Source organism: Strix uralensis, chromosome 6 (genome assembly GCF_047716275.1).
Source record: "Strix uralensis isolate ZFMK-TIS-50842 chromosome 6, bStrUra1, whole genome shotgun sequence".
NCBI lineage: Eukaryota > Metazoa > Chordata > Aves > Strigiformes > Strigidae > Strix > Strix uralensis.
This window is the reverse complement of record NC_133977.1, coordinates 27,856,656-27,882,602: the sequence shown is the minus strand read 5'-3', so window position 1 is coordinate 27,882,602 and position 25,947 is coordinate 27,856,656. Positions and strand designations below refer to the sequence as shown.

Sequence of the window (25,947 nt, the reverse complement as noted above, 5' to 3'; positions counted from 1 at the left end):
TGAGGGGGTGCATGGGGGGATGGAGGAGTGCATGGGGAACGTGGGGAGAGGGCATGGGGGGGGTATGGGGGTGGGCTTGGGGGTATCCGAGGGTGTGCGTATGCATGGGGGGCATGAGGGAGTGCATGGGGGGGTGTACAGGGGGCGTGCATGGGAGGGCACGGGGACAGCCAGGGAGCTTGGATGGGGGTATGTGTAGGAGGGCATGGGGGGGTGGGGGGGGTGTATAGGGGTGTGCATGGGGCTGTGTGAATGTGGGTGTGCATGGGGGTTTATGGCGGTGCACAGGGGTGTGCAGGTGGCTGTGCCGGGGGAGATGTACATGGGGACTTGTGGCGGGGGGTGTAAGCGTATGGGTGTGCTTGGGACTGTACTTGGGAGAAAGTGCATGGGAGTGTGTGTGTGAGTATGTATGAGCCCCCCGATTCCCTCCCAGACTCTTGGCGCCATGCTTTTGGGAGCAGTGCTCAGGCAGGACCCAGCTCTTGGGGGGGGGTGGGGGGTGAGCCAGGGGTGGACAAAGGTGGCTGTGTGGGTACCATGTGTAGCTGGGGAGTCCAGGGGGTGTAGTTGTACGTGTGAGTGTGTGGCCCAGATCCCTGGTGCTGGGCAGATTACACTGCAAAACTTGCAGGATTTTCCCAAGGGAAAAAGAGGAAGTTTATAATATTTAGGTGGGTTTTTTTTTTTTAAAAAGAATCCCAAACCTCTGTAACATTAATGGCTTCATTTTATTTGTTTCAAATGGGAAGAGCACAATTTTCCCTTCAATTGCCCTAGTTGAAAACAGCCAGACAGATTAATTCAATCAAACTTGAAAAAAAAAAAAAATCCCTCTGGACTGAGATCAAAATAGAATGTTTTTGCCAAAAAAAAAAGAAGCTTTTTAGGAAATTTTGGAGTAACACAGATAGGCCTATGAGGGGGAGGCTGAGAAACCCGCATACCAGCTCAGCTGAGGGAAGGCTCGGACAGCAACACCCGAAACCTCTAACAAACCCATTTCTTGTGGTTGCAGTCCTTCTGCCCGCTCATTGCTGGGTGCCCAGCCAGGGGCTGCCTGTCTGGCAGAGCTGGGTCCCGGTCAGGGCTCTTGCCTGCCCAGCCCCAGGCCCCGGAGGCCTCTAACTCTCCTTCTCCAGGCTCTGCTGCTCCCTCCAGGGAGCTGCCTGGAACTGTCCTCCTCTGTGCCCACCCCAGCTCCCAGTGACAGATGTCACCCATGCAGCCACGGGGTCACATCCACCCTGACCTGCCCAGGAGGGTCCAGCTCATCCCTGCTCGCCGTGGGGGCTCTGCTGACCCCTCCAGTCCACTGCTCCCAGCTCTGCCCTGCTCTTGGGACCCTGGTGTGTGCAGTGGCTGGCTCTGGCAGCGGGGAGGTGGGTGCTGGGGGAGGTGCCCAGGCCAGCCCTGCTGCGGCATCACCAAGCACCCAGGCAAGGGGATGCACTGGGACGTGGGGCACCCCAGGCAGGGTGCAGACAGTGGGCATGAGCCCTTGAGGGGCAGGAGATGGGGTGTGCAAGGACTCCCAGATGTGCTGTTTGGGGATCCTCCCTGTGAACATGAGACGTCTGTGTTCTTCCTTTTCCTCAACCTTCTCTGGCACTGGTGTCTGGGCCCTGCTCTGTCTGTGCAACCCCAACACCTCGGGGCTGGCCGTGCTGGCATGGCGCACACCAAGCAGCGCCTGTGAGGGCGATGGGCTCTGGAGGCTGGCAGGGAGCTGCTCCCCGCACCGCCCCCCTGCTCAGAGCACCCCTCAGACCCCCAGCAGAAGGGCAGGGCAGAACCCCCCCACTCCTGGGTCCTGTTTCTGACTGATAACATCTCACCTTACCCAAAGCCCTTCCGCTCCTGTGGCCTCATTACTTACCCTGTAACGAAGGCAGCAGCCATCCTCCATGCCTGGGGAGGGAGCTCTGACTATGCCTACCCCCGGAGGGCGAAGCTGCAGGAGAAGTGGCTGCTGAGGCAGCTCCATGCTCTGTCGACCTCGCCTGGGGAGCAACACCCTCCACCCATCCCTGGGGTGGTGCATCCCTCCCCGCAGGGGAGAGGTGCCCGGGGCAGCGCTGCACAGACGGGCTTAGGCAGTCCCATCCTGCCACCTCCCCTCCACCCCAGCCGGCAGCTTGGCCCTTTGGGGATGTGCTCTCCTTGCCAGAGGCAGTGCTGGGATCCCCCATCCTGGTCATACCAGCACCCCAACCAGCTTGGAGGCTGCTCTGCCATGGGGTGTCCCCTTGCACAGCCAGTCCCTGTGGTGTGGGGGTGACAGCATGGGTGAGGGCCTGCTCCAGCCCTGGCATTTAAGGCTTCCACGGGATGGTACCCACAGTGGGGCTTCAACTCCTTCCCTGCACCCTGTTGCCGCTGTGGCACCCACTGCCAGCTGCTGGGAGGAGGATGAGGAGGGAAGGTCTGCCTCACTGCAAGGATGCTCCCGGGGATGGCTGGAGGCGGACAGATCCTACCTCTCCGCCCTGACACGAGGGGCAGCGTGGCCAAGCGACGGCACTGGGGCTGGCGTGCACCCACTGCCCCAGGCCCTGCCAGCGCCCCAGCCCTGGGCAGCCAGGAGGACTGGCTGGGCCGGCCGGGTGGCCGTGCGGTTGGCTCCTGAGTCACGGCGAGCAGACTCAGGCAGGTCGCGGGGTGTGAGCCAGCGGGAGGGCAGCGATGCTGGGGGCTCCGGTGCTGCTGGGCTGGGGCAACTTGGGACAGTGACTAACGCTGCCGCAAAAGGCAGGGTCGCTCCGACCCCACGCCCAGCCCTGACTCACGCAGCCGCCGCTCCGGTCCCGTGGGTGCTGCCGGGCAGGGGAGCGAGGAGAACTGCGCTGCAGGATGGCGAAGGCTGGGTGCATGGCTGGCTACATGGGCTCCCAGTGAACCTCTCCTTCCTCGTCCTCCAAACAGGCTCGCATGCCCTGCTGCAGACTGCAAGCCACACAGGTCCCAGCACCCTTCCCCTCTGGTTTCCAGGTCCTGGTGGCATCAGACCAAGTGCCTGTCCTGGTGCTTCTCCATCTCTGTCCATCCTCCTGCTCCCCCGTGCTTTAAGGTTCCCCAGAACTTCCCCCTGCACCCCTTCAGCCCCACTCTGTGTTGGCAGAGTTGCCCCATCCTCCCACACCTGCACACACAGACTGGCTGGACCTGGTGGTTCCAGGGGACATCAGCCCCTCCAAGGCTGTGGCATGGCCAGGACTGTGCTCGGCTGGAGCAGGCTGGTCTCTCCCTGTGCTGCCCTCCGGTCCCATCCATGGGCCTGCAGCCAGTCTGTGAGATCAAGTGGGAGCAGCATGATACAGCAGAGACCTCAACCCCTGCTTTTCCCTGCCGTGGGTCTCTAGGGGGTCATTCTTGGACATCCCAAAGCCCCAGAGAGATGACTGACTGCTCCAAGGAGATGCCAGAGACTCTCCATCCAGTGCCTATGAAAACTGCTGCATGATTGTCCAGGGCACAGGGCTTGGAGGTTGCTTATCCTAAGGCAGAAGGGGCTAAAGGAGGACACCTGCCAGGACGGAAGGGGGGAACAGAGCCAGCGAGCCATGGGCTGCATGCGGAGGTGCTGGAAAGGGTCCTGAGGGAGCTAACAACAGAAAAGCCAGCCCCATCCTCCTGGGGGTGTGGAGCCCCTGGTGTGGGGTGCTGGCAGGACCTGCTCCTGCACAAGGGAAGGAAAAAGGAGCAGGGAAAGTGCAGGCAGACTGGGGACTGGGCAGGAGGATGTGGGGTGTAGAGATGGAGGGATGGCAAGGGGGATGGAGGGACAGAGAGAGGGTACGAGGGACAGAGGGACAGAAGGATGGAGGGAAGGGAGGATGAAGAGAAAGAGGGATGGATGTTTCCTCAGTCCCCTAAACAAAGCACATGATGGGGCACCACGTAACTTGCTGAAGGAAGGGACCTGCCTGGGTGCTTTGGCCTGGGCAGTGGAGCTCCAAGGCGTGTCCCCATGGTGCCCTGTGCCAGGAACCCCCCATCACCTTTCCTGCCCTGGCTCTGGGGAGCAACACCCCTCATGCTGGCTCTGAGAGCTTCCCACATCCTTCCCTGGCCTGTTCAGAGTGTGGGACTGCCGAGGGGTGCTGGAGACAAGAGAGAAGCTGGGAGGTGGCAGGTCCCATGGCCCTATGGCCCTGTGTCCCCAACCAGGGGTCTGCAGCAGTGACAAGGACAGATGCGGTGCTCACAGAAGGCCCAGATTTTGCCCTGAGCCTTGATGCTCCCATCAGGACCAAAGCTTCCTCTTCCAGCCTGGCATGTCTGCCTGCACCCATTCCTGCTCGGAGGGGCCAGATCCTGTCCCGTAGGCTCCCAGTTCCCCAGGCTACAACAGATACTTAATCTTGTGCTTACAGGCTTTGCCGGTGTGACACAGAAGAAAGGCTGGAGCAAAGGGATCACCTGGTTCTTCTTCAGCCCTGGCACATTTCTAGGACATGAGGAAACAGGACCCCCCCTGCCTGCCCCCACTGTGAGCGCTGAGATGGTGGGACACAGCAGCCGGCCTCCTCCCCAAGTCAGCAGGAGCGTGTGAGTGAGACACCCGCTCTTGGAAGCGATTATGTCATTAAAAGCTGGAGGAGGATGAAAGAGTTTCCCCTCTGATTTGCCTTGGCATTTATTTGTGCGCAGGAACCTAACGAACACACAAACATCTGCGCTCCCAGAGCCTGGGTGCCAGTGTCCCCAGGGCTGCAGGAGTTGCCTTCTGGTGGGAAGGACCCCCAAAAGGATCCCCCAGAGCACCCTCTGGTGGGTCCAGCCCATGCCCGGGTGTAACCCCTGGGGTGGCCTGAGAAAGCAGGGAGTAGTGAGGACCTGCTGGGGACACCTGAGCCAGGGTGCTGCATGGCAGGGGGGGCCGCTCTCCTGCCTCCTCCCGCCTGCCAAGGGGGTGTCCAGTCAGCCTGTACCAGGGTGCAGAGGGGAAATGGAGCATGGGAGCCAGGTCTTGGGTGGGAGGAGATGAGGAGGGCAGGAGCAATGGCCACTATGTTGGGGTCCAGTGTGTGTCACCCTCACAAGGCCCCTGGTGTGCTCTGCCCAGCCCTGACACCGTACCTCCCATCAGCCAAAGTCTGCAGCAAGGGGACAGGTATCCTCTGGCCACTTTGATGGCAGGGTGGCTGAGGAGGGGGTCCTGACAGCACTACCAATCTCCTGTGGGACACCCCACATCGCCTGGGGGGTGCCAGGGGGATCCCGGAGGGAGGCAACTGTGATGAAGTGGGATGGGTGCCAGGGCGGTGCTGTGCGAGGGATCTCTCTGTGCACTCAGAGCATTGCCCAAGGGACAGAAGGGTCTCTGACGCCCCTCCTGCCAAGCTGCGTGGGTAGGAAAATCGGAGGGTAGATGCTGGCCCCATGCCCACAGGCTAAGCCCTCTTGAGAGTGAAGCCGGGGGCAGGAGAACAGTCAGCACCCCCAGGACTGCAAAAGGGACCTTAGTGGGGATGCCACTACCCTGCACCCAGAGCCCCTGAGGGGCACAGCACAGCCTTCAGGCCCAACCCCAGATTGTAACTAATTTCCCAAAGGAAACACATTTTCCTTCCCGGTGCAAACAGGAATCGACACGCAAGCAGCGCTGGCAGCCCCCGCCAGCACTGCTGTGCCGGCGCAGAGACGCGTGGTGCCTGCCCGGGGGGAGAGCGCTTTGCCAGCTGCTGTTTAGCTGTTTACAACATCGCATGGGCCATGGTGGCTGGGGACACTGGGGAGCTGCAGGGGCACTGCCCGCTGCCCCCCAGCCACCAGCGTCCCCCTAGCCCCAGGGTGGGCACCCAAACTCAGGGGACAACAAGTATCCCCATGAGTATCCCCATGACTGGGAAGGGGCTGCATTGGGGCAGACAGTGTTCACTGAGAGCCCAGTTGCCATGGGCTTTCTCAGGGCCACCCTCCTGTCCCCAAGGGAGCAGCAGGAGGAGACAGGGACAGGCTGCAAGGCCACCACACAGCTCCCAGATGGCAGACTCCCTGCCCAGCAGGATTCCACAAAGGTAAGGGGTGCCTGAGCGTTGGGGTGATGGTGCCAAGGAGGTGGACATAAGCTGGGTGCCCAGCCCAGAAAGGCTTATGGGGAAACTGAGGCGGGAAGTGCTTGGCAGCCCTGTCAAGGGAAGACGGAGCCACATCCACAGCTCCTCCAAAGGCATCGGTGGCCCTGCGGCGCTGCTTCCCTGGTACTGGGCTGGGGGAGCCCAAAACAGGGCTGGCACCTCCACGGGATGTACACGGCCACGCTCAGTGCCCACACACAGAGTCACACCCCCAGCACGTGCCACTCACGCTCACGCCCCTGCGCACACAGGCAGGCACCCACGTGCCTCATCCCCGCAGGGACACCTTCCTGCACCCCCAGCCCCCACACACACAATCTGGTATCTCTGTGCTCCCCTGGTGCCCCGTGCACACCCAACACCACGGGCACACTCATCCCCACTCCTCACTCACCCCATGCTATGCACACCCCTCTCCTTGTGCACACTCACTCCAGGCCCATGTATTTACTCTCTGCTGCGCATACTCACTCCCCACATCACGCACACGCTCTCCATACCCCCCCACACTTACCCACACCATGCACACTCACCCCACACCCTGCGTATTCACCCTATGCCCCAACCACACTGAATGCACACTGCCTGCACTCACCCACATTGCACACACTCACCTTACCCCCACACCCAGCACACACTCGCACCAGGCTGTGCACAGTCACCCCACGCTCCACGCATGCTCACCCTCACCACCCACACTTTCTCCATACTCCACGCACACTCACCCTTTACTCTTTGCACACTCCTCTACCCTGTGCACACCCGCCCCATGCCCACAGCGTGCCCTGCGCACACTCACCCACGCTGTACACACTCCCCCAAGTCCCAACGAATATTCCCCCACACCATGCACACTCACCGCACACCCCACGCGCAGTCCCCCACGCGGTGCACACTTGCTCCCGGGCCACGTACACTCGCCTCTCGTCATGCTCAATCCCCACACCATGAGTGCTCCCCCACTTACCCTACTCCCCATGCACACTCCCCCATACCACACACCCCCTCTACTCCCCCATGCTGTGCCTGCTCCCCCTACTCCCTGTGCCCACTCCCCACACCGTACCCACTCCCCGTGCCCACTCCCCCCTCTACTCCCCGTGCCCGCTCCCCCTACTCCCTGCGCCCGCTTCCCACGCCGTATACCCACTCCCCGTGCCCACTCGCCCACACCAGACACCCCCTCTACCCCCCGTGCCCACTCCCCCACACCACACCCCCCTCTACTCCCCGTGTCCGCTCCCCCACGCCGCTCCCGCTCCCCCTACTCCCTGCGCCCGCTCCCCACGCCGTGCCCACTCCCCGTGCGCACTCCCCCACGCCGTGCCCGCTCCCCCACGCCGCACACCCCCTCTACTCCCCGTGCGCACTCCCCCACGCCGCGCTCCCCCCCCTCCCCGCGCCCACTCCCCGCCGGCCGTGCCCGCTCCCCCCGGCCGGCGCTCGCCCCCCCGCCGCCCGCTCCCTCCCCGGCAGGCTGCGTGCGACACGCCGGCTCCCCGCCCCGCTGCCACCCTCTGCCCCGTCCTTCCCCCGCGGGCTCCTGTCTGGACGTGTCGGGACTCGGGCTCCGGGCGCTGAGTAATGCTCGGCGCAGCGCGATCCCAGGCAGAGCCGCCGCCGCCGCCGCTCCGCGCCCAGCGCTCCCGGGGCGCTCCGGCCGCGACCCTGCCCGCTCCGCCGGCGGCCCGGCGACACCGGCGGCGGGGGGCGGCGGGGGGGCCGCGGCTCCCCATGTGCCTGCGGGCCCCGCGGGAGCCGCAGCGCCGCTCGCCCGGCCAGCCCTGCCCACGCCCGCCGCGGCCCCGGAGCCCCGGGGCGCCCTGGGGAGCGGCGGGGGAGCGCGCCCCGCGGGCCGAGGGCCCCCCCGGCCCCCCGGCGCGCCCCGCCATGGGGGACTGAGCCGGGGGGCTGAGCGCGGCGGGGCGGCGGCGGGCAGGGCGGGGGGCGCGCAGCCCTCGCCGGGCTCGGCGGGCGCCGGGGCGGCGGGAGGCGGGGGGGGCATCCCGGGAGGATGGCAGAGCCGCCCCGGCGAGCCGAGCCCCGGCGCGCAGGGAGCCAGTGAGAGGGAGGAGAGGGGAAAACACAAACAAGCAAACAACCCACAACAAACAAAGCGGGCAGAGAGCAGCGCCGAGCCCCGCCGCCCCTGCCCCAAAGGCGCCCGCCCGCCCGCAGCCCGCACAGCCGCTGCCCCAGCGAAGATGCGCCCGGCCCTGGCCCACGGACTCTGCTCGCTGCTGCTCAGCCTCTGGGTACCCAGGTAGGAGCTGTCCCCCCCCCCCCCCCCCCCAGCCCCGCCGCCGCCGAGCGCCCCGGCCCCGCGGGGAGGGCGCCGGGAGGCCGCCGCGCCCAGCCCCGCGCCGGGGGCGGGCTGCTCAGGGGGCTCCGGGGGGGTCCCGCCGCCCCGGCCCGGCCCCGCACGGCCCCGGCCCCCCGCTCAGGGCGCTGTCAGGGCCGCTGCCCCCCACTCCTCGCCTTCCTCCCGTCCCGGCGGAGCACCGGCGGGATGCGCGGCTCCCCCCCGCTCCGGGAGGTTGTACCCGCTTCCTCCCCGTCCGGAGCCGCCCCAGCGCCCGCCCTGCCTGCCTCAGTTTCCCCTCTCTCCGCGGGCGGAGGACGGGCCTCGCTGCCGGGGCCCCCCCCCGGAGGCCGGAGGGATGCCGGCGGGGATGCCACTGTCGTGGAGGACGGTGCCCACGGGATGGGGGCCTTTGGGCTCCGCACCCCAGGGGTGCGCACCGGGGCGGGGGATTCACCTTCATCTCCTCCCCGGCTCCGCCGATCCTAGAGGCGAGGGGGGTAAGGGGGAGCCGCCTGTCTTCCAGAAAACGGCCCCCCAACACTCACCACCTCTGTCCGTCTCCATCTCCCCCGCGTGGCTAGCAGCTCCCCTCCGCCTGCTCCCAAACTTGTCCGCTGCAGGCAGCCAGGGGTTAACCCTGGTGCTGGTGTGAGTGGGGGGGTCCCCCGCCCTTCCCCCTCCCTCCAGCCCCTTTAAATATAATTTGTTAACGTTGGGACTTGTATTAATTAAAGCAGCAGCCGCTGCAGCCTGTGACCTGGGGGCTTGTCACCGTGAAATCAAGTTTAAATCCAGATTTCAAGGGGGAAGAGAGCTGGGGGGAGCGCTGTGTCCTCCTAGGGAGGGTGACAGTGACAGTTCCTTGCCGGTCCCTGTCCCCCCTGAGCCCTGGGTGGAGCAAGAGGCGGAAGGACCTGCCCTCTGCTCTCCGGGGACCTAGACCAGGGCCCCTGCCTCAGTTTCCCTGCTGTGCGATGGGGAGAAGGACCATAACACCCCACCCCCACCCCTGCGGATGCCCTGGGAGAAGGTGGCAGTTGCTGTGACTGGCTCAGGACAGACAGGGGACAAGGTCCTTGCAGTGCTTGGGGCAGGAGCCGCTGGGCTTGGGGATGGTGGTAGCTGTGGACCTGCTTTGCATCTCGTGTCAGCCAGGGCTTGCTTCGGCAGCACGAATGAGCACAGGAGCCGGGCCGAGGATTCCCCCTCCTGTGCAGGGGCTTTGGAGGGATGCACCCCCTTCCACTCTCCTTCTCTCCACTCTCCCTGCCTTCGACTCTCCCTGTTGGAGTCATTGTGGATCTGCAGTGGGGCAGACCCACATATCACCCGTAGAAGTGGTGGGGTGGGTATAAACACCCTTGGGAAGCTGGAGAAAGCAGCAGCCTGACCCTGACAGCTCCCCTTCCCCCCTGAACAAGCTGTAATTCTGCAGGGACCCTGGGGCTGAGCCCTTCCTCCAGAGCTGGGTGAGTGCTGAGCTGGGGAAGTCAGTCCCTGACACCCGAGAGCACTTCTGTCCATGTACCTGCACCAGGCTTGCAGGATTTGGGGGAGCAGAGGAGGAGTAACCCTTCTCCCCAAGACCCAGCTGCTCTGTAAGGCAGCTGCAGCCCTTCCTACAGCATCCTCCTCCAAGTTTCATTTCTGTAATCAAGGTTCAAAGGGCTCCAAGCTCCTTGCTCCTCCCAGGGACCCAGCTCGTGTCTGTCCCAGGGAAGAGGGAGCCCTGCCTGGAGAGAGCTCTCAGCTGTGCTGAGCAAGGAGCGTGGCGGTGCTGAGCTCCTGATGGACCCTGCTGCAAGATGCAGGATGCTGCTGGGCATCCCGCTGCCTGCCGCTCGCTTTGCAGGTCCTCTGCTTGGACACTCTGGATCCCAGGGTCCTTCAAGCCATTCCCTGGAGCTGGGCAAACACTTCCTCCCCTTCCATCTCCCTCTCCGCATCCGTCTGTCCTGTGTACCACTGTCTTAGCTCCATGCACCTCTCTCTGGACATGCTCTGTCTGTCTCCCCATACTCCATCCACCTCCCTGTTTCCCCAGGCAGCATCTCTACTTTTGTAAGTCCTTGCAGCCCTGCCACGGACCATGTGCCCCACCTTGCACCCATCCATCTGCTGGTCTCTGTGCTTCTGTGGTGACAAACATCAGGTCCAGTGGGGCTGGGGTGTGATCGTGGATTTGGGATTGTTGCTGGGAGCTTGAGGGTGTTCAGCAGGGTACCTGGCTCCAAATTTCCCATCTGAGCTGACGGGAGAAGGCGGGTCCCTCTGGTTACCTGCCCTGTGAGGACCAGGAGTGCCAGGGGGGTACGGGACATGCAGGGAGGGGATCAGCCAGCAACAGGGATGGAGCCAGACCCGGGATGGGTCTTCTGCTCTGGGGTCTCTGGATTCCCAGGGGGAAACCCACACTTTCTGGGGAAGGTGAGCCAGGGCAGTCTGTGCCCAAGAGTCTGCACTGTGTGGCCAGGGTGGGAGATCCCTGGGGGAGCACACAGAGGAGGTGCAGCCCCAGGAGATGCTGGGCTCCAGAGGCAGGAGGGCCAAATTAGTCTGCTGCTGGGCACAGGCTGCCTGGGTGTCTGGGCTGTGCCAACAAGGCTGGAGAGGATTGCAGCCCCAGTGCTGCTGGGGCATCTCTGCCTGACAGAGCTGCTGTTGTGCCCAGAGGTTTCCCAGCATTCTCTTTCAGCAGCAGGCACAGTGTGGGTTGAGGAGCATATCCCCTCCCCGTGTGTGTCCACCCCAAGCTTTTCTCCTTCCCCGAAGGGGAAGCGACCGGTTGGCACATTGCTTCTCTGAGCTCACAGGTTTCCCTTTCCCTCCCAGCTCCTGCTCCAATGAGATCCTGGGCCTGAAGCTGCCGTCGGAGCCGGTGCTGAACGCCAACACGGTGTGCCTGACCCTGCCGGGGCTGACACGGCGGCAGCTGGAGGTCTGTGTGCGCCACCCCGACGTCACTGCCTCGGCCATCCAGGGCATCCAGATCGCCATCCACGAGTGCCAGCACCAGTTCCGAGACCAGCGCTGGAACTGCTCCAGCCTGGAGACCAAGAACAAGATCCCCTACGAGAGCATCATCTTCAGCAGAGGTAAGGCCTGGATGGTCTCCCTCCTCTTCCTCTTCTTCTGTCCAGCTCCTACTCTCAGGAGCCCTCGTGGGCTCCCCATGGACCCCTGGACAGCTCTTCCCTGGCCCAGGGGACCAGGCCAGCTCTCCAGCATCCCCATGGATGAACGCAGACAGAGACTGAGAAACCTCAGGGTCTGCCAGACTGAGCATCACTGCGCTGTGGCATAGCTGGTCTCTTCTCCATGCACCTTCGTACCTGTGCTGGCCCTTGTCCTGAGCTGTTCCTCCCTGCCCAGCCCCAGCTGCTCCCAAAGCTCCTTCCAGGCCCCACCACTTTCTGGCATCTTCTCCCCATGCGGTGTAGGCTGGTGTTTGGAGCGGTGCCATGGGTGTGCAGCACAGTTGGTGGGTTTGAAGGTGGATGCCGTGCTCTGGGATTCGGTTTGGTGGATGCAGTGAGCATCTTGGCTCATTCCTGCTCTGGGGATGGTGTCTCAGTGCATCACAGTGAGCAGAAACGCCCCTAGCTAATGGGACATAGCTCTGTGAGCCCATCACCCTGCTGTCCTGCCTTTGTGTTGGCTCCCCAGTGCAGAGAACTGAGGGCTCTCTGTTTTGTGGGACCCTAGAGCATGGTGCCATGGGGGGGCAGGGAGACAGGCTGTTCTGGGAGCTTGCCTGCCCACAGAGCCCCCACCTGTGCTGCTGGGAGAGCTCTCCTAGCCCTCCACGGCCTGCTGAGCCCTGGTGCCAGGGTCTCCTTGTCTCCCTCTCAGGCATGGCTGACTCTGCCTGTACCAGAGCCTCCCCAACTGATACTCTCTCCCTCAGGAGCGGACTCTGGGGGTGCAGAGGGGCTGCCCTCCATGGTGCAAATCAGGGTTGTGACCTCATAGGACCTTCTGTAGGACTTGAATGTATCCTCTCACCTAAGTACCCTTCTTGAGGCCTGGGCCTCAGCATATTTCTAAGTACCTGTTGCCCCAGACCATGGGCAGGAGAGGTCAGTATGGTGCCCGTGGCAGGCAGGCAGGCTGCTGAGGGCAGGCAAGGTGCCCAGCAAACACATTGTTCCTCCTGAGGAAGGTGAAAACTACCGAAGGTGTTGCTCACCTACCCCTTTTGGGAGCCTCCTAGCCTGGTGCCCAGCCGGGAGTTGCCTCCGCCCCCCGCTTCTCCAAACATCCTTTCACATCCTGCAGCATCTTCTCTCCCTAGGACTGGGAGGAGAGTCTCACAGAGGAGAGTTTGGCAGCTTGAGGCTTATGTGCCTTTGAGGGGATGCGGTGGCAGGAGCCCCCAGGCAGCTGTAGCAGGTGGGAGGATGACTGGAGAGGGGAGCACAGAAGCACGGTGGTGCTGGGAGGTCCCTCGTGTCCAGGGCAGATGGGCAGAGCCTCACTGGAGGGGATGCTACCTTGGCGAACCTGTGGCATCAGGTCTGTGGTCCTGCTGTGGAGCAGCTGTGACCCCTCTCGGCACACCGGTGCCTGGAGAAGGGCAGCGTCTCTTCCCTCCACGAGCAGCACCCAGGTTAGGGCCTGGCAGGGAGGGTGGGGACCGTCAGCTCTGATAAGCATCGAGGTATTTCCAGGTCCTCTGAGGAATGTGGTTCACTTCTAGTCTCCTCAGGCGGCAAGAGACACTGACTTGCTGGCTCAAGTTGCTCACACACCCAAGGCGAGCTTCCCAGCTCTGGGTCCCACCAGGCTGGGTGAAATGCTCCAGCAGCAGAGAGCATTGACCTTTTGCATCCCTTCCTCAGCCCACCAGGTCTGGACTTGCAGCTCACTTGTGTCTCAGGTGCCACCGCAGCCCTTCCTGCTGTCAGGGCTGGGACCGATGGGTGTGGGGACTCCTGCAGTCCCTAGTCTCTTGCCCCAGTCCTGAGCTCATGGGTATGGCTCAGCCCAGGCTCCCAGCACCGGTGGGATCCCATCCCCTGGAATGGAGATCCAGCACCAGGGGAGGATGGAGGTAGGGGTGGAGCAGCAGAGCAGATGGGCACCTCATGGCACTCCTGTTTTGACAGCAGAGGGTGCAGGATGAGCCCCGAGCACCCAGGCCACCCCGTGTGGTTGCTCAGAGTCATTCTGGCATGGAGAAAACCTTGAGGCTGGTGTCCTGGCCTGCTTCCAGCCCACTCATGTCCCTCGATAACAGAGCTGGAGCTCTGAGCTCTGCCTTGCAGCTGTTACGGACACAACCGTCAGAACAGAGATGCTGGGTACATCTCCTGAGCCCAGAGCCAGAGGAGAGGCGAGTGGTGGAAGCAAGGGGTGCAGGCTCCGTGCTGCGGGCATTGTTGCATCTGACCCCCGGGGACCAGGTCTCTGCTCTGTGCCCTGCCCCATCCTTGCCGTGCCTGGGAACGCAGCGTGCTTGTAGGATCATTTTTTGTAACCCGAAGTGACAGAACCCTTTAATCTTTCATTCCTTTTCCCACTTCTTCTGCCATCAGTTCAGCCGTGCGTGAATCTCACTTTAAATTATTTGTAGCTGGCTTCTCCCTCCCGCTCTCCCCACTTGGCTCTGCTCCCCACCTCCTGTGTCTCTTGCATCTTCCCCAGCACGGGTGTGAGCCATCCGGGGCGCAGCACTGGTGCCTGTCCCACACTCTGCCTAGCATCCAGGCACTTGGTGGAGCTGGGGGGCTCATCCCCTGGGGACAGCGTAGGGGACAGTGGCAAATGAGTGCCTGTCACCCCATCGTGCTGATCTAATCCCAGAAGTTTGAGTGCAAGCCCTGGGGAGCCAGGAAGGAGCAGGGAGGCTTCAAATCGGACAGGGCTGGGAACCTGGGGTGGCTTCTGGGCAGCATAGCTGGGGACAGGGTTGCTGACAGCATCCTGGGCAGAGCACAGACCTGCTGGAGGCAACAGGGAGATGGAGCCATCCCTGGGGTGCAGAGAACAGTGGCTGCAAGGCACAACAACAGGTTAACGGAGGGCAAGCAGAGGGGGTGCCCAGGGATTTACCATCCCTGCTCTCACAGAGCCCCTGTTTTTTTTGAGACACCCCCATAGGCTGTGGGGTTTTCAGGTTTGGTCTTTTGATGCTGAGCACTTGCGGTGTGGGGTGTCCCTTGTACCCCTCGCTGAGCCTCCAGTGCCATCTGCATCCCTCATCCTCCTTGGCCCGTGCCCCTCCATGTGCATCCAAGCTCAGCCAGACATCCTCTCCTGGCCCCAGGGACACATGTAGGAGGATGGAGCAGTGAGGTGGAGGCAGGAGGCTGCATCTGCACCAGCAACGGAGACAGGTCCCCTGCCCCTGCTCTGAGGGTGAGCAGCACGATCATGTCCACCTCGCTGGAGAGGGTGGCCTGTTGCCCCTGGTATGTGGTCCCGCCACAGCATCCACGGGCTGCCGAACACTGTGTGGCTTGGCTGGGCTGAACCATGCCTGGGTGCCTGCTGAAAACAAAGCTGCGAATGGTGGTGGGTCACCAAGCCTTTGTCCTTGTCTGGTACATGTGCACCCATGGGTAGGTGCAGTGCCAGCAGGCTGGGAGTGTCTGGCTGTTGGGCAGGGAATATCTGAGGTGTGCTAAGGGATCCCTCTTTCCTCTTTGCTGATTCCAACTTCATCTGTATGGAGCTCTGAAAGAAATGGGACCCCCACGCAGGGGTTGGGTGTCCTTGAGGCCCCTGAGGGTGTGTGGCTGGAGGGGATATGGCTCTGGAGTCCAGTATCCCCTGGTTCCTTTGCAGCCTGTGGAGGGATGGGTGATGCCCTGTGCTCTCCTTAGAAGGGCTCCCTGGTGCCAAGTGGTCTGCGTGGCCATGGCCAAACCCTGATTTCTTATAGCAAGGAGGGAGGAACTCCCTGCAAGGCTGGAAACACCAGGTGCTGGGGCCCAGCCAGCTGTGAATCGGAGCTTGGGGAAGCTTTGCTGTGTGCTGAGGGAGGCAGGTGCTGTTACGGCTATCAAGGGAGATGCTCCCAAGCTCAGGACCCTGGTGCCCGGCTCTGCAGAGCCCCAGCCAAGCTCCAGTGCCTGCAGACCACAGCGCCTGGCCCGGCACAGCTGCAGCTGGGCTGCTGGCAGGGTTTTTGGTACCCCCAGGCAAGCCAAGGGCTTTGCCCACCTGGCCCCGAAGCGCACGTGGGTGCTTTGGATGCTCAGCTGCATCCCTGTGGGTGCCCCCATCCCCTGGACCTTTCCCCAGCTGGTAGGTGCAAACGAGACCCTGGGGCCAGGGCAGCATTCCCGAAGGTGCGGGGCTGAGCCCGGCTCCCTGCAGCCTGCAGAGCGGCGAGGGCTGCCGTCTCGGAGCTCCGTGGGTGGACGGGGAGCGAGGGCTGCGGGCTGTCCCTGGCACGCTCAAGGAGGTGCAAGGAGGCAAGTCGGGATCTGCAGGGAGGCGTTTAGCGCCTGGCGCCGGGCCAGACCCTGGCAGGTTCACCTGCAGTTTAATTAGGGAGAGGGGAGGGGAGGGAGCGGGGCTGGGGGAGAGGCGGCGTGTTGGGACTGGCCGTCTCTGTGGGCCTCGCAGGAGGTGGCGGGAGAAGCTCTCCTCCGCCTTGCCAGCCTGCAGGGCCAGGGCGATGTGCCCGCAGATCTTGGCAGCTGCTCCCAACTCCTGGAGAGTGCTGGCCATGGAGGGGACAGCTGAGCATCCCTGGGGTACCCCAGGGTGCACCCAGACCAGGCTGTCCCAGCTGCTCCCTTAATGGCACCCGGGTGCCGCAATGACGTGTGCTGGGAGGCTGTAGCTGCGATGGTGCGATGGTGAGCAGTGGGAGGAAGGCCATGACTCCAGCTCTCCCTACCCCAGCAGACCATGGAGCCCACAGCTGTGCTTGAGCCAGGTCCATTGCCTTCGTCCCACATCCGCATGAGAGATGGAGAAACCGCAGCGTCCATGGCAGAACCAGTGCCAGCTGGAGCTTGGGGTCTGGCTAAATGGCTCCCCATCTCCTACGTACATCTGGACAGGGAAAATTTTCCCGTGCTAAGAAAGCCACTTTGGGATCTGACCTGGGGTTGAGATTTCAGGTCAATCCTCCTTGCCCATCACGGTCCTTTAAGTACACGGCAGGCTGGATGCGGGTAGGGGTGTCAGGGTGGTGCCCTCTGTTCCTTCTTCCCTGCAGGATGCAATACTTCTCCTCACACCTCCCATGGCTACAGCCTCTTCTGTGGTCTCTGAAGGGATCTGGGGACTCAGATGTCACTGCTGAGCTCTTAGGTGGCTGGGGTAGCTGGAGAGCCTCCTCTGAAGGACTCAGGGCCAGCTGCTGCACGCTGCACTTGGCTGTGGTTCCTGGAAGCTCCCACCCTTGCCGAACCCATGAAGCTGGTGGTTGTCACCTCCAGCCATGTTGCTTGCTGCTTTGCTGCAGTCCTTCAGGCACTGGCGTGGCCGGGGTAGAGCGAGGGATGTAAACTGAACCTCCAAGCAGAATCGCACTGGCATGGCTGCTGTGGTCGTGGTGCTGCCCTTGCCGCCTTCTCCCCATTGCTCGCAGCTCCCCATCAATGTGGGGTGAGGGAGGGAGGTGAGAAGGCAGGGAGAAGGGGCAGAGCCAGGCAGCGTGATACTGAGCAGGGAAATGACCATGGTCAGATGGGGACAAGACTCCCAGAGCCCTGGGGTGTTAAGTCCTGGGGACCAGCCCATCCCCTGCCCACAGCCTGCGGTATGGCAGCTCCATGGATGAGGACCCATGCCTCATCCATCAGCTTGTGCATGGCTGGAGAGCAGCGGAGGAAGGAGGAGGGCTGGGGCTTGACCCCAGGGGTTTCCCCAGCTGTGGAGGGCACCAAATGAACCCAGCCTCTTTACCTGCAAGGAGATGGGCTTGCTAGATGGACTGGGTGGGGTAGAGCTTCTGTCTGGGCTCCAGAAGGGATTTTAAGGAGAAGCCACATGGGAAATTATTCGTTAGGCTGGGGAAATGTGTGAGAAAGAGGCTAACGGAAAGGCAGGACTGAGAGGAGAGAGTCATGCTGGGTGGAGGGTTTACTGCCGCTGTCCCCAGGCACTGGCTGTGTGAGGAGCTGGGGATGCCGAGTGGGGTGGCAGCGACAGGTCCCTGCTCTTTGGCTGTGCCCAGGTTTGGCTCATGAAGGGCTGGAGCTGGCCCAGATCATGGAAACAGAGAACTGATAAGGGGAGGATTTGGGGATCCTGGAGACCTTCCTGTGCTGGTTCTCCATCCTGCATCGCTCACCTGGGGGCTGAAGTTCCCTGGATTTGGGCTGCCCTGCTCTAACAGCGATGTGGGTGTGTTGCAGGCACTGCCTGCCAGCGCTCTCCCCGGGGAGGCTGTGCAGTGTACGCACCAGCAGCCCCATTACCTGCCTGCTGAAAAATGTTGTTCAACTTGTGCATGGAAAGAGGCAGGCTGAGAGCAAGCTTGTCCCACACTGAGGGGAAGCTGGGAGAGGCTCCCGCTGGCTTTTAAGCAGCGCCTCGTTAATTTTTTAAATGCACCAGTGTCAAATTAACACACAAAAGAGCAGCGTGACTTTAAATGCAGGTTTCTGAGCTGCGTTTCATTTCCCTTTAATAAGATCATAGCATTTGCTCGGCGGGCGGCAGCGAACCACCGAGGAGACATACGTGATGGGGAGCATTGCCCAGGACGGGCGACGGCGGCGGGGAGCGGTTGTGCTCTCACCTCTCATGACTCTGTGGTGCAGGCAGGGAGCTGGCAGAGCCCCTGCCTGGGACCTGTGCTTTGGGGTACTCGCCCAAATTCCCCGTTTGATGGCATGGATCTGCTGGAGAAAACGCCCCAAAACCTCTCATCTGCTCAGCCATAGCAAAGCCAGGGCTGATCAAACTGCTCTTGTTCGACAGAGGGAGAGAGGCTGGCGAACTCCAGCTATTTATTTATTCACGTGTGAAGCCTCAGCACAAAATCTGGCTCTCCCTCCTTCCCCTCCTCGTGCTGGGGCCAGTCGCTGCACACTGACACAAAGGGCACTGCGGGCTCCCTGCTTGGCCTGGGAATCACAAATAAAAATATTACTTTGCATTTAAAATAAAATAGAAGTTCCCAGGTAGGGGAGGCTCTTCACTCAGCTGCAGTGAAGCCAAGTGGCCCTCGGGCAGCCCCTGCTCGCAGGCCTGCGGAGGCCCTGCTGTGGGACCCGTCCCTGTCCCCATCCACCCCATCCCCAGCTAATGACGCTTGTGGATGTCCTCGCTCCTCAGCGTTTAACGACAACCAGCTGCTGGCCCTGGCAGTGTGTGGTGCGGTTGCGGCATGCTCTAACTAACTAGGGATGCTCGATTTTTCCAGCACGGTATCTCATTTAGAGCTTCTTGTGGGAGCTGACACGGCTCGCAGAGGGAAGAGGCATGGGCAGACACATGGGGCTGGACAGGCAGTGCTGTCTGCTCCTGTTGTTGCCTGATCCTGCACCATGTGGGCAAGCAGAAATGGCCCATTCCTCAGCAGAAATATTTCTCAGCCAGCATTATATACAGTGGGAAACTCTTGAGTGGAGGAGGGAGGAGATACTGCCTTTCCCATCAGAGCCATAATGCTGATGCCTGAGCAATGCTGTGATGGCATCTCCTGGGGTGATGTGAGCGCAGGGTGATGGTGGGAGCTGGGGTCCCAGCCAGGGCAGGGCTGGGCTTCAGGGCAGCAATGTGTCCTGGTGGGGATGACGCTGGAGAGCACTGAGTGAGGATTCACTCGTGGTCCAGGTGGGAGCTGGTGGATCAGGACAAGGCAAGGCACAAGCTGAACCTCTGGCTCACTACACCCCGGCATGATGCTGGGCTCGTCCAACTTCCCGCAGGGATTCGTACCACCCAGCCTGAGCCCCACTCTCTCCTTCCTTGCAGGCTTTCGGGAGAGCGCCTTCGCCTACGCCATCGCAGCTGCCGGCGTGGTGCACGCTGTCTCCAACGCCTGTGCCCTCGGCAAGCTGCAGGCCTGCGGCTGCGACCAGAAGCGCCGGGGCGATGAGGAGGCTTTTCGGCGCAAGCTGCATCGCCTCCAGCTGGAGGCCATGAACCGCGGCAAAGGCATGGTGCACGGGGTGCACATGGAGCACATGCCAGCCGAGACCCCTGGCCTCCAGGACTCCTGGGAATGGGGAGGGTGCAGCCCTGATGTGGACTATGGGGAGAAGTTTTCCAAGGATTTCCTCGATTCCCGGGAAACCTACAGGGACATCCACTCCCGCATGAGGCTGCACAACAACCGTGTGGGCCGGCAGGTGAGCAGGGTGCTGGGCAGGGGTGCGGGGTGATGGTGGCAGGGACAGTGTCCCCAGGAGATGTGCTGGAGGGCTGCGAGGGGCTTGTACTGGCTGTAGTGGGACACGTGGGAGGCTGGGATTGTCCCCAAGGCACTCCCTCTCCACAGTTGTGCCTGGAGCAAAGGCAGTGGCACAGTTCTGCTGTGGAGCATCTGCTGGGGAGGGCAGAGCATCATTGCTGTCCCCTTGCTAAGGGACACTTCCCCAGGCCACTGTCACCTGCCTGTGCTGCAGCAGTGCTACGGGAGTGGCACAGCAATGAGTTCAGCTCCTGCCCCTCAGGGACTGGGTAAACTGGTGTCGGGCAGTGGCAGTGTGAAGGAGCTACAGACAGGGAGGAGAAAGCCACTGGCATCATGAGGACACAGCACAGGTTCCACAGCACCCAGCCACGGCTCTGCCTCTGGAGATGGAGCCAGTGCACGGAGGAGGCAGATGTGAGTGGGACTGAGCCAGGCAGTGGTCGTCTGTGCCAGCTGGGAAGTGCAGCATCCCCTTGGCAGCAGAGGTTACACCCCACAGCCTTGTCCCCTGGCTCCAAGGGGGTGCTGGAGCCTGCCCAGGTGAGCAGGGCAGCCTCCCCTCCATTCTCATGATGTCAAGTCTCGTTAAAGGTGCTAATTAGTAGCTCACTGTCTGGAAGGTGATGTTTAAAAGCAGCCTGACATTGGAGACAAGAAGCATGCAGGCAGGAGGGGCTGGGAGAACGGCTGCATTTCCCTGTCCGGCTTTGCTCCCAGCAGGTGCCAGGGGGACCCCATCCCATGGATCCAGTGGAACATTTGTCCCCTAGACCCCAGCCACATACTGCCAAGGCAGCACAGGGGATGTGTAGTGGCTGTGGGAATGAGAAATTAAATATCGGAATTCCACAGGGAGCATTTCCCCAGGATGGCTCAGACATTTGGATGTGCCTCTTGCTTTGAGCATGTTTAAAGCCAGCTGTGAGATGGGGACGCTGCAGAGCAGGACCTTGATGTGTGCCCTTCCCTGGTGCTGGAGCTGAGCTTTACCATCCAGAAAAGCTGTCCCAGTTTGGCCAAGCTGTAAGTGCCTGGGGAAAGCCAGAGCTTTTTGCTTGTTTGGCTTTGTTTGCTTGTGTGTGGTGAAGGCTCAGTCAGCGTCAAGCAGCTAAATCCTCCACAGGCTGCTCTGTCCCAAGCCAGGGAAGCCCCTCCATCCCAGTTCTGGCTACAGGGCTCATCCTGGCTCCCCTCCAGCTCTGCGTGCCCCAAACCACTGGGACTCTTGGCAGCACTCATAAATTTGGGGTCTGTACTGCCTGTTTCCCAAGGAGAGCCCCACAGTCCCCCATAGAAGGACGGGAAGGTGAGAGAGGAATACTTGCACAGGAGGATGTCACCGTGTGGCGCCTGTGGGATCCGGCAACAGCAAAAATGCCTGGGGTCTGCTTGTCCCCAAGGGCAGGCAGGCATGGAACCGGCAATGTCAGCTCTTGGTGGCTTCAGAGACAAGAGCTGGACTGATGGAAGAAGCATGGAATCTGGAAGCAGAGGCAGAGCAGGACCAAGGGGATAAAGGAGAGGATGGTACCAGTGCAGGTGGGGAAGCCATGGCTGGACAGGCTGCCCCCAGCTCAGGGACCCTGCTGAGATAAGGGTGTGAGCCCGTGTGCCGGTCGGGCTGTGTGCCATGTGTTGGAGCAAGGAGATGATGCTGTGCCTGGTCCATGCCTGTTGGTGCCATGCTTATTGCCAGGGCTGGACCTGGCCATCCACATTGCCTGGGGATGGGTTCTCCAGCTCCCCACCTGCTCTTTTAGCAACGTCGTGGGTCCCACACCCGCCCAAGCCCTCCTCACTCCTAGGACCATCTTTCTGCTGTAATAAGAAGCAGTCTACTGGGATTTCCTTCCCCTCCAAGTCCCAAGGCTTGAACCCCTTGAGCAGAGCCATGATGTGGACACGCAGGCCACATGCTGTGCCCTGCCACATGCCATCCCTCTCTGTGCACTGAGCAGCTGCAGCACCCAGGGCTCTCCAGCATCTCATTGATGCTGAGCATCATCTCCGCAGTGGCTGTGTGTCCCAAGGGTGCTCTGTGCATGGGTAAGCCTGGCTCCCAGCTGAGACCCTGCAGTGCCAGGAGGAGGTGACAATCCCACCGATGGTCACATCCAGTGACCATAGAATGTGGGTTTCTGTAGTGTAGTGGTTATCACGTTCGCCTGACACGCGGAAGGTCCCTGGTTCGAAACCAGGCAGAAACACGCTGATTTTTTTCCTCTTTTGCATCCAGCTACAAGGCCAGAGAAGGGATTGCAGCTGCAGAGGATGCACAGCATCCTCCAACTGTGTCAGTGGTCACCTCGGTCTTGTGTTGGAATAGGAAGCCCTGGGGCAACATCCTATTCCAACTCAAGACTGAGGTGGGTGTCCTGCATCTCTGTGAGGGAGCAAGTTCCCCAGTGAGGAGCAGCAGGAGTGCACAAGAGGCTTTGCAGGTCCTCCTAAACCGCCAGATCAGAGAGCAAACGAGGATGAAAGGCAGCCAGGAACTACCCATTACCCTCACAACAAAGACCTACGATAAAGCTCTTATGAGCGTGTCTGGGAGGAGCTGGGAATGTGCGAAAGAAAGCATCAGCGAGTCCGGGCATGTGCTGAACCTGGGTGTCTGTGAGACGGGGGAAGGACATGGCCGGGTAGGGGTGCGTGGAAGAGATCTGATGGCAAAAGCATGGGGCTGAAGCTCAGATGGGTCCTTCTCGGGTCTGCCAGCTCTGGCAGGGTCCTGTCCCCCCTGCGCTGTCCATGCAGGAGGGACAACAAGCCATCCCTGGGCAGGGATGAATGGGTGCTGTGGTGCTGGCGCTCGGGATGCTCAGCAGTGATCGCTGGAGTGATGGAGATGGCACACACACGCTGCCTTCTCCAGCCCCTGCCGTGACCAGGTGTACCCACAAATGAGCCCCTGTCTGGCTGTCACACCGCTGTCCCCTCCATCCTGGTGGTGACCATCCCAGCCACAGCCCTATATGCAGATTTTCCCTGGTCCAGCCAAGGGACCAGGGAGGGGATATGGGAAAGGATGAGGTCCCAGGGCCAGCGTGTTCCCGTGGGTGGTGGCAAGGATGGTGGCGAGCAGCTGGTGTTCCCGGCCGGCACACCCAGGGCACGGCGGAGAGGCCAGGCAGCTCATTACCTGTGAGGTGGAGGCTGTTCCCGGCAGGAGACAGGACTCTCAGCAGGATGGAAGCCAAACTCCAGCCCAGCCCACACCTCTCCGTGTGCCCCGAGCTCCAGGCTGTTTCTCTGACCTGCCTTCATTACCATAACTGCTTAGCAACGGGGAGATTTACTCAAAAACAAGAAAACAAGGAGTAAAAACTGCGTACCCCTACCAAAACAAGGCACTCCTCGCACCTCGTCCCCCCCAGGGAGGGGGCAGAAACAGGCATCACGTGTTGGGCGTGAAACTGGGTGGCTGGGCAGGGCTGGCATCGTGGGATGGGACCTTGTGCAGGGCCACGGGTCCCCTGAGCTCTCCCCGAGCCCTGGAGCATGACCCTGTGTGGGGGGATCAGACTGCGATAGTCTTTGCAAGCCCCAGTGTGGCTCTGGGTGGGGCTTAGGTGTCCCCATGGGAAGGGGACTTGTTGGAGCCTGTGCGAGCATGTGGGCATGGGGGCACACAACCCAGCAGGGAATCCCAGTCAGAACAGGGCAGACGACAGAAAGAGGTATAAACTGCCTCTTTCTAGGCTGTGCGGAGATGTGCGGCAACTCTGTGCCTCTGGAGATTGCTGGGCATGAGCTGTTTCCTTTGGCATGGCCACAGCAGCATCCCTTGCAGGGATGGAGGACATAGGGGGTTCCAGCACACATCCTGGGTGCTCAGCAGCATTGCCCAGGGAACCAAGGGTCCTCTTTGCCCTGCACTGGCCTCTGGCCCCTGCACGAGCCGCGCTCCCCAGCCAGCCCAAACCACAGCCACAGCCCAGCCCACACACCCTGGTCCTCGTGGGGGGTGGACATGTGGCACTGACCTCACTGTGGCCTCCCAAAACCACAAGTCAGTGCTGTGAGCATCTCCAATCCCTGCTTGAAATTCAGGTGGTGGTGGGAGGCAGTGTCTCAGCCCCCTGGCACTGTGCTCAGGGCTCCCACAAGAAAGCAGGCAATTGCTGAAAGCGGAGCTGCTCCCGAGAGTCCCAGAGCTGGGGCTTTATGGAAGAAAAGCCCTGGGGAGGGGAAAGCATCCCTCCCACCTGCCCTGCTTGCAGTGCTCCTGGCCGGTGAGGTACATGGGGGACTCCTGGACTTTGGGGTCCCAGTAGTGCTGCAAAGATGCAGCCACACTGGGTCATGGTGATGCTGTTGGAGCCAAGCAGCAGTGGAAGGTGAGAGCCAGGCTCCTTCTCCTCCCTGTGGTCAGGTAGCTCACCCTCTCCTTTAGGTGCTGATCCCTTGCTGGAGCATAAAAGCCAGTTGGTACTGCCAGGATGGGAAGGGACAGGGTGTGGGACATGGGTGACGCTGGGCACAGCAACAGACTTTGCAGCTCCAGGGCTCTGATGGCTGCTCGTGCCAGTCCTTGGTGTTCCTGTAATGCCAACCCACAAAGAGCTCCATGATGGCTTCTCTGGTCTCCGAGAAAATCTTCTCCATGCTAACCCCTCTGTCCTTCCCTCCCTGCCCAGGTGGTAATGGACAACATGAGGAGGAAGTGCAAATGCCACGGCACCTCGGGGAGCTGCCAGCTGAAGACGTGCTGGCAGGTGACGCCTGAGTTTCGCCTGGTGGGATCCCTGCTCAAGGACCGCTTCTACGGGGCCACCCTCATCCGGCCCCACAACCGCAACGCCGGGCAGCTGGAGCCCGGCCATGCTCGGCATCGCCGCCGGGCCGGCATCAGTGAGCTGGTTTACTTTGAGAAGTCACCTGACTTCTGCGAGCGGGAACCGGCTCTGGACTCCTTGGGCACCCAAGGGCGCCTGTGCAACAAGACCAGCCCGGGCATGGACAACTGCGAGAGCCTGTGCTGCGGCCGCGGGCACAACATCCTGCGGCAGACGCGCAGCGAGCGCTGCAACTGCAAGTTCCACTGGTGCTGCTTCGTGGCCTGCGAGGAGTGTCGCATCACCGAGTGGGTCAGCGTCTGCAAGTAGCCGGGCAGGGATGGGTGCCCGTCCCAGGGTGCCAGGGACAAGCACGCCTGCCCGCAGGGGGGGAGGGAGACAGGGATCGACGCTGGGGGGGGAGATGGAGCCACGGTACCCGCTTCCCTCCACTCCGAGGGGAGCGGGAGAGGAGATGCTCGGCACCCTCCAAAATCAGCACTTTGTTGTCACCCGGGGAGGGCAGGGCTGCCTGCTGCCTGCTGCCCGCCCGGCCCCACACGAGAGCACCAAAGCTCCTGGCCCCAGGGAGCACACGGCCATGCTGTACAGACCGCCGACACCAGCACCGCTCGGGGGGGGCGGAGGGTGGGCACAGGGGTAGGGGAGCACCCGCTGGCACCCAGCGGGATAGGGCAGGGTGGGGTGGGGGACGGCAGGGCGTGGGGAGCCCAGGGTGGGAGGGGAGGGGGGACACACACACTGGCACCGTGCACAGGTTTCTCCGGCCACATGCAAGGCCGTGCTTTGAGCGGAATGGGGGATGGAGCATCTGGTGGGATGGAGAGGGGGCACAGCTGCCCGGGCTGGGATTCGCCTCTGCTGGGGCAGAGCTTGGGCCGGCTTTGGCTGTAGCATTGTGGCCGGAGGGGAGGGTGCCCGGGGCTGTGCTGTGCGTGCCTGTGTTATTGTATGGTAAGTTATTTTCTGATTGTGAATAAAAGTGGATTGGAGACAGTACAGGATATTTTGGGGTGCAGCAGCCTGCTCTTCCTGCTGCCCAGGCCTCTCCACTCCTGCAGGGTGCCAGAAGGATGAAGGGGGTCCCTCAGTACTACCTACCCACTTGTGCAAGACTTTCTCCCCAGTGCTCTGCTGCCATCCATAATAACAGCCCTAGGAGGTGTTTGCAGACAGGCAGGAGGTGGGAACCCCCCCACTGGCAACCCAGACCTGTGCAAGGTGGCTGCCAGGAGGCTTCTGCCCAGCTGGACGAACACTGAACCCCATCCATCTTGTGGAAATCCCGGCTATTGGCTCCATGCCCGTGGCCGTGCCAGGGCCGGAGGCTGCACCGCTGCCCGCCATGCGCCCCGGGAAGGATGGTGGGGCCAGAGAGCAGGGAGAAGGGAAGGCAGTGAGGACAGGACAGGCAATGGGGGTCCTCAAACG

At 61.9% G+C, this 25,947-nt stretch overlaps 1 protein-coding gene and 1 non-coding gene across 2 annotated transcripts; both read left to right on the top strand.

Moving 5' to 3' along the window:
• Window positions 1–8,191: 8,191 nt before the first annotated feature.
• WNT10A (Wnt family member 10A) lies at window positions 8,192–24,825 on the top strand. Its single transcript, XM_074872304.1, has 4 exons — window positions 8,192–8,346; window positions 11,221–11,483; window positions 19,276–19,652; window positions 24,358–24,825. The coding sequence occupies exons 1-4, from the start codon at window positions 8,288–8,290 to the stop codon at window positions 24,823–24,825; spliced, it is 1,167 nt and encodes a 388-aa protein (XP_074728405.1). The 5' UTR covers window positions 8,192–8,287.
• On the top strand, window positions 21,852–21,924 carry TRNAV-GAC (transfer RNA valine (anticodon GAC)). Its single transcript has one exon. It is a non-coding gene; the product is annotated as a tRNA-Val (tRNA).
• Window positions 24,826–25,947: the final 1,122 nt, after the last annotated feature.